Raw genomic sequence first — 7,967 nt, 5'->3', positions numbered from 1 at the left:
CTGTGACTATCTTGTAGATAGTGGAAGAAGACTTAAAACTCCTAAATCAGAGACAAAGGACTTTATTACTATCAGCAGAGCAAAAAGTATGAGCATAAGCATATCTGCATCAGTTCCTCCCCTTGTCCCCAAGTCCATGATGTGATACGTCCCAGACAGACCCTGGGTTTGTTTTGCTACTGAGAAATACTGAGCTTGGGGAATCCACAGGTTTTATAACAAATTGTAAGCAAGCCTGTTCTTCATTCAAAGGGAAACATCACCTAATTTCTAAAAGTTCCCAACTACATTAAAGAAAAACAAAGCGAAAAAGAGTGGCTAAGGCCTTATAGACTACATATCCAGCAAGACAGAAGTCCAAGAGGCCAAAGGGCACTGTCTCTCCCAACAATTTCAAGATCTATTATAAAGCTACAGTAATCAAGGCAGAGTAGTACTAGCATCAAGAAAGACAAACAGACCAGTGGAACAAAATAGAGAGTCCAGAAATAGAACCTCACATATATGGTCAACTGCTTTTTTACAAAGGGGAAAAGGTAATTCAGTGGAGAACACAGAGTCTTCAACAATTGGTGCTGGGAAAATCGGTTATCCATATGCAAAAAAACAAAAACAAAAACTTTCGATCCGTACCTCATACTATACAAAAAAATTTATTCAAAATGGATCATAGATTCTAATGTAAAACCATATAACTCCTAGAATAAAACATAGGAGAAAATCTTCAGGACCTTAGGCTAAACAAGGAATTCTTAGATAGAATACGGAAAGCACAATCCATAAAAGAAAACAACTGATTAGTTGGACTTCATCAGAATTAAGAGCTGCTCTTCAAAAAGGAGCCCTGGTGGTATAACAGTTACACTCTCGGCTGCTAACCAAAAGGTTGGCAGTTTGAACCCACCTAGCTACTCCATGGGAGAAAGACCCGGCAATCTGCTTCCATAGATTACAGCCAAGAAAATCCTATGGAGGCAGTTCTACTCTGTTGCTGTGAGTCAAAATTGACTTCACACCTGTCTTTACTAGTGCTGCTATAACAGAAATACCACAAGTGGATGGCTTTAACAAACAAATTTATTTTCTCACAGTTTAGGAGGCTAGAAGTCCAAAATCAGGGTGCTAGTTCTAGGGGAAGACTTTCTCTCTCTGTCTGCTGTCAGGGAAGATCCTCATCAATCTTTCCCTGGGTCTAGGAGATTCTCACTGCAGGGACCCCAGGACCAAAGGATGCTCTTTGCTCCCGGCTCTTCCTTCTTGGTGGTAGCAGGTCTCCCTCCTCTCTGCTCGCTTCTTTCTTCTTTTATCTCTTGTTAAGATAAAAGGTATGACTCAAGCAGGGGTGTGACTTGAGTAAGGGTGGTGACTTGAGATATATTCCACCCTAATTCTGCCTCATTAACACATAAAGGTCACAATTTACAACACATAAAATGGAAAAATAATGGGATAATTATATCAGATCACAAAATGAAGAATCCTAGCCAAGTTGATACATATTTTGGGGGGACCTAATTCAATCCATGACAACACCCAAACAACAACAACAGCTCTTCGAAAGACACTATTAAAGAATAAAAGACAAGCCACAGACTGGAAAAATATTTGTAAAGCCTGTATCTGGTAAATAACTTGAATACAGAATGTATTTAAAAAATTCACAAAACTCAACAATAAGAAAACAAAAAATCCCAATTAAAGACTGGGCAAAAGATCTGAATAGACACCTCACTAAAGAAGATAAACAGATGGCAAATAAGCACATGAAGCAATGTTCAAAATCATCAGTCATTAAGGAATTGCAATTTAAAACCACAATGAGATACCACTACTTATTTACTTTCCAGTTCCAGTTGCCACTGAGTCAATTCAACTCATAGCGACCTCATGTGTCTCAGAATAGAGCTGCATTCCATAGGGTTTTCAATGGCTGTGACCTTTTGGAAGTAGAACGACATCCTTTCTTCTGAAGTGCCTCTGGATGGATTCAAACCACTGACCTTTTGGTTAGTAGCAAAGCACTTATCTGTTTGCACCAGCCAGGGACCCTTATAAATTTATTTCTAACAGATAATAATAACACATATATTAGAATACCTAAAATTAAGAAGACTGACTATACCAAGTGTTGGCTAGGATGCTGAACAACTAGAACATTACTGGTGGGAATGAACAGTACAACCATTTTGCCAAAACAAAAAAAAAAAAAAAAACAGTGGCAGTTTCTTAAAAAGTTAAACATACACCTACCATATGATCCAGCCATTCCACTCTTAGATATATACTCATGAGAAATGAAAGCGTATGTCCATACAAAGACCTATACACAAATGTTCACAGAAGCTTTATTTGTAATAATCAAAAACTGGAAACAACCCAAATGTTTATCAACAGGTGAATGGATAAGCAAACTGTGGTATATTCATACAATTACCTAGCAATAAAACAAAATGAACTATAGATCTACCCAACAGCATAGAAGAATCTCAATAATGCTCAAGGTGATATGCTCAGAAACTGGAGAAACCACAACTTCAGCACAGGCTACCTAAACATAAACATACAGAGCTGCTGGAGGCTTCCTGTATAGGCCAAAGTGTCCTTGGGAGTACAATGCTGAATTTACATAATGCTCATGAGAATTCAGAGGAGCTTTCTTTTGAGGGTGTTGGAAATCCTTGGCCGGAACCTTTACTTTTTTTCTTTGACCCCACAAATCCAGTTCAGAACTCCAAGAAGCCCAAGTTTTGGGTCAGCCATGTGGACCAGATGCTTTTAAGACTTTCTGAAGTTAATTTACTCACCAACAGTTACTGAGAGCCTTTAAACAGAATCTGTGCTGGAGTGGTTGGGCCACTAAGATGTACAGGGCCACATGATGCAGATCTGAGCCTAATAGGAAATATTGTAGCAAATGAGTATATTTCTTTCTCTGATCTATCTTTACCATAACATGATTTTTTGTGGTCTGTGCCAATATCATCGTCAACAATTTGTCAGGATTATACTATTCCTATTTATAATTACTCAGGAACCATTGATCATGTGCTCTTATCCTGATGAATGTCCTGGTTATGTCTTCCTTGGCAAAGAGAATGTTGTTGTTAGGTGCTATCAAGTTGGTTCCGACTCATAGCGACCCTATGTACAACAGAATGAAACACTGCCTGGTCCTGCGCCATCCTCACAATCGTTGTTATGCTTGAACCCACTGTTAGAACCACTGTGTCAATCCATCTCATTGAGGGTCTACCCCTTTTTCGCTAAGTCTCTACTTTACCAAGCATGATATCCTTCTCCAGGGACTGATCCCTCCTAACAGCTTGTCCCAAGTATGTGAGACGTAGTCCTGCCATTCTTGCTTCTAAGGAGCACTCTGGCTGTACTTCGTCCAAGACAGGTTTGTTTGTTCTTTTGACAGTCCACAGTATATTCAATATTCTTTGCGAATACCATAATTCAAAGGCATCAATTCTTCTTTGGTCTTCCTTATTCACTGCCCAGTTTTCGAATGTATACGAGGCAAATGAAAACATCATGGCTTGGGTCAGGTGCATCTTAGTCTTCAAGGTGACATCTTTGCTTTTTAACACTTTAAAGAGGTCTTTTGCAGTAGATTTGCCCAATACAGTAAGTCTTTTGATTTCTTGACCGCTGCTTCCATGGGTGTTAATTGTGGATCCAAGTAAAATGAAATCCTTGACAACTTCAATCTTCTCTCCATTCATCCTGATGTTGCTTACTGGTCTAGTTGTGGGAATTTTTGCTTTCGTATAATCCATACTGAAGGCTGTGGTCTCTGATCTTCATCAGTGAGTACTTCAAGTCCTCTTCACTTTCAGCAAGCAAGGTTGTGTCATCTGCATAATGCAGGCTGTTAATGAGTCTTCCTCCAATCCTGATGCCATGTTCTTCTTCATATAGCCTAGCTTCTCGGATTATTTGTTCAGCACATAGATTGAGTAAGTATGGTGAAAGGATACAACCCTGATATACACCTTTCGTGACTCTAAACCACACAGTATCCCCTTGTTCTGTTCAAACAACTGCCTCTTGGTCTAAGTACAGGTTCCTTATGAGCACAATTGAGTGTTCTGGAATTCCCATTCTTCGCAATGTTATCCATAATTTGTTATGATCCACACAGTTGAATGCCTTTGCATAGTCAAAAGGAGCCCTGGTGGCGCAGTAGTTAAGCAGCTTGGCTGCTAACTGAAAGGTCAGCAGTTTGAACCCACCAGCTGCTCCTTGGCAGGAAGATGTGGCAGTTTGCTCCCATAAAGATTTGCAGACTTGGAAACCCAATGGGGCAGTTCTACCCTGTTCTATTAGGTCGCTATAAGTCAGAACTGACTTGATGGTAGTGGGCTTGGTTTATGGGTAATAATTGCCTATCCCACATTCTACAAATTCTGGTTCTTCCTGTGCCTACAGGGGGCCTATCCATTACTCACTGATCTGCCAAGCATATTCATCACTGGTCCATGTTATCAAGGTCAACATCTAATTGTAATGAGCCTACTTGTGATAAACCCCAGGGAGTTCTTTAAATTTTATCCCTAGCGATGGAAAAGTGGGGCTATTATACCACTTAATGGGTATGGAGGTAAGCAAAGTGTATTGTGGGCCCAATTTATATGTACCTTCCCAGATTTGATCAGCTCCACACACCTCCATTCTTGGTTCTCCATCACTTGCTTAGTGGAGGATTGCAGAAATTTCCATTTCTTTATTTTCTAACATTACTGTTTCTCTTAGCCACTCTCAGGATAAGGGGCAGGCTCCGCTCAGAGTTTATTGTACTTACTGAAATCACAGTATCAGCAGTGCCCAACTAAACATGACTGGTCCCCCCTAGCACTGCTAGATACAGATGAATCACTAGGCCATAGGGAGTGGGAGCTGGCTACCCTAGTCTGCCTGGAGGGGCTGCTATCCCAATCAGGAAGTGCATGGAAATCAACACCCACTGGGGATAAATTAAAGAAAGGAAACAAGGGGGAGCCAACATGTAAATTCTCTTCCTACCCCCTTCTATAGGCTGTTAAAAAGCATGGTGGGTTATCCTGAGATATTTCTCATATTAGTAACTAGCTTTGTTTTCTTGTGAAGCTGTGGCTAGCCCAATAATGTACCACCTTGTAGCTTGTCTTCCTTTCTCTGTTTTCTCTCTTTTATTCCTTTATCCTTGGTGCCTTCAGATTGTATTTCCCAATAAAGCATTACTTCAAAGATTTTCTCTCAGGTTTTGTTTTGTAAAGGACTTGGGTAAATGACATAAAGGTATAGCTTACCTGCTACAATGACAGAGTTAAGTAGTTGCAACAGGGAGCATATGGCCTGCAAAGCCTAAAAATATTTAGTCTTTACAGAAAAAGTCTGCCGAACTCTAAAGTGTTCATTTCAACAAGTATTCGTTGTATAATGTGCAGTAGGCTAAGTACAAATATATGACTTAACTGAAAATGGCTGAAACCATATGATGGTACCCTATCACTTCAAAATTTCCCCCGAGGGAATATAATAGAAGTTGTGTTTTGAATACATACCTAGAGTCTTTAATGCAGTGGGCAGCTGTGATGACCCACCTCTCTTTCACTAAGCTTCCCCCACATATATGAGCAAGAATACTGCCAGACTGAATTTGCAGGCTCACTATCCATGGCCATGCACCAACTTGAGCTTCTGTGCCCCCTATAATACGAGATCCTTTCAACACATCCATCAGCGGTGCTGTTCCACAATCTAAAAATAAAAAATGATATATATTTGGACTGAGCAGCTGTGTATGTAACTTCCTAATCTGAACACATTAATGTAATCCTCTAAATTCCTATTCAAAAAAACTGATGAAGCAAGCTGGACACCTGAGGCATGTCTATATTTTGAAAGATTTTTAAAGGAGAGTTAATATATAAGATACAACTATTGGTCTCTATGTGTCTGCAGTAAAAAAGAAAGAAGGAAACCAAAGACTCTGAGAAGAAACTAGTCCACAGGACTAGTAGTCTACATGAACCACAACCTCATTTACCCTGAGACCAGAAGAACTAGATGGTGCCCAGCTACTCCTACTGATGGCTGTAATCAGGAAAACAACAGATGGATCCTGATAGAATGGGAGCAAAATGTGGAACAGAACTGAAATTCTTAAAAGGTCCAAATTTACTAGACTAGCTGAGACTGGAGGACTCCCGAGACTATCGCCTGACACACTCTTTAAACCTTGAACCAAAACTATTCCATGAAGTCATCTTTTAGCTAAATAACAAACTGGCTCATAAAATAAACAATATCATCTGTAAATACTGTGCTACTTTAAAAAATCATCTCTATGAGACCAAATGGGCAATATTTATTCAAAGGAAACACAAGAAGGTAACGGAGCAGGGAACTAGATTACTGGAAACCGAACAAGCAGAATGGAAATGAGAAAGTTGACACACTGTGAAAAATATAACCCACATCACTGAACAAATTGTGTAGAAATTGTTGAATAGGAACCTAATTTGCTGTGTAAACTTTCACCCGAAACACAGTATTTTAATTAAAAAAAGGACAAACATGCCATAACAGATTACTTGCAAATAGACATTAAATCAACACAATTCATTAATTTAATAATTCTATTCCCCAAAAGTAGAATATAAAAATGAGATAAGTTTCACTGGCCTGGGATCATGTTCTTCTTTGTGAGAAACAGCGATGAAAGAGCCTGGGACTGTTGAGTCGGGTTCCTCCCCTTGCCATTTAACTTTCTGGGCTAATTTTTCTCAACTGTAGTATGAAAGTATCGCCCAATAGTTCTTTCAACTCTGAATTCCAACGAGTTACTAATTTTTTTAATGGGAATAATAAATCCCAGAACGTTTTGAGGAGCAAATATAGACAACCTACAAAAATGTATGGCGTTTTAACTATTACTGCTACCACTCTTAGTATCCTCATTACAATCTGATTAGAAACTGCTTAGGTCTGTATAATTTTGATTAAAGGCTGTTGGGACAACAGAAAAGGAAGGACCCGAATTCGAACACTATCAAAGTGAAAAAAGGGCAAAGGAATCCGTTCAGTGAGAGGGTGCTTGGCGCCCGACCCTTCCCCTCCGGGCCGTACCCTTCTCCTGCCTCCGGGCCTTTCCGCGCGCAGCCTCAGCCCCCACCGGACCACCGGCCTGTGGCCGCGAGGGGCCGAGCCTACTCTTCTCCGAGAGTGAGTCATATTCTGAGTATAAGAGAGGGCTGCCCGTGAACAACAGCACGACGCTCAGGAGTCCCAGGCCCATTTTGGAACTCCCGGTAGGCAAGATGGCGTCAGGCATTCTTGTCCTCTCGCCCGTCTGCCCGCCCTGGGCCGACAGGGGGCGTGGAGCTCAAGGCACGTGCACGGCTGACTCAGCAGACGCAGACAAGGCTGTGAGACGCGCACGCGGAGGCTTGTGAGGTAGACGGGCTGTGTCTAAGTGGGCGTGGCGGGGGAGGCGCGTGGGGTGAGAGGAAGGAATGGGAACGTGAGGCAGGTGAGGTGCATGGAGTGGGCGGGGAGGTGCGTGCTAGGGGAGTTGCGTGAAACAGGTAACTTGTGTGAGATGGGCAGGGAGCATAGGGCAGCAAGCTGTGTCCAAGAGGCCGGGTGGGGACGCCCGTGAGGCGGGTGGGCGGGTGTGGTGGACGAGGCGCAAGGGGCAGGCATACCTGTGAGGGGCTGGTACCGGCCATGCTATGAGGCAGGTGGTTTTGTCCAGACAGGTCAGGCCTTCCAGTATCCACTAGGACAAACGTATTTTAAATTCAGCAATGTCCTGCCCTCAGTCCGGCCCTGGGGGTTCGTTAATTGACGAGACTTTACTGGGCCAGATCAACACACTTCTATACACTGGGAGGATTGCAGTGGGAAGGAAAGTGCAGGAGCCCCTGGGGAGCTCTTAGCCCAGCCTTGGAAGATCAAGACTTCCAGAAGACATAAAT

The 7,967-nt window shown here is 41.9% G+C and overlaps 1 protein-coding gene across 1 annotated transcript in view; it reads right to left on the bottom strand.

The window, feature by feature from the left end:
* Positions 1 to 7,285, bottom strand: part of TMPRSS12 (transmembrane serine protease 12) — a 37,344-nt gene extending 30,059 nt beyond the window's left edge. The window contains exons 1-3 of the mRNA XM_023742433.1: positions 7,104 to 7,285; positions 5,550 to 5,750; positions 2,814 to 2,892 (exon numbers count right to left, since the gene is read on the bottom strand). Coding sequence (XP_023598201.1) covers positions 2,814 to 2,892; positions 5,550 to 5,750; positions 7,104 to 7,285 — 462 coding nt within the window. The remainder of the gene's footprint in view (positions 1 to 2,813; positions 2,893 to 5,549; positions 5,751 to 7,103) is intronic.
* Positions 7,286 to 7,967: the final 682 nt, after the last annotated feature.

The sequence above is a fragment of the Trichechus manatus genome, unplaced genomic scaffold, assembly GCF_000243295.1.
Source record: "Trichechus manatus latirostris isolate Lorelei unplaced genomic scaffold, TriManLat1.0 scaffold00209, whole genome shotgun sequence".
Taxonomy (NCBI): domain Eukaryota; kingdom Metazoa; phylum Chordata; class Mammalia; order Sirenia; family Trichechidae; genus Trichechus; species Trichechus manatus.
Note: the sequence above shows the minus strand (reverse complement) of the source record. Positions and strands in the feature narration are given on the sequence as shown.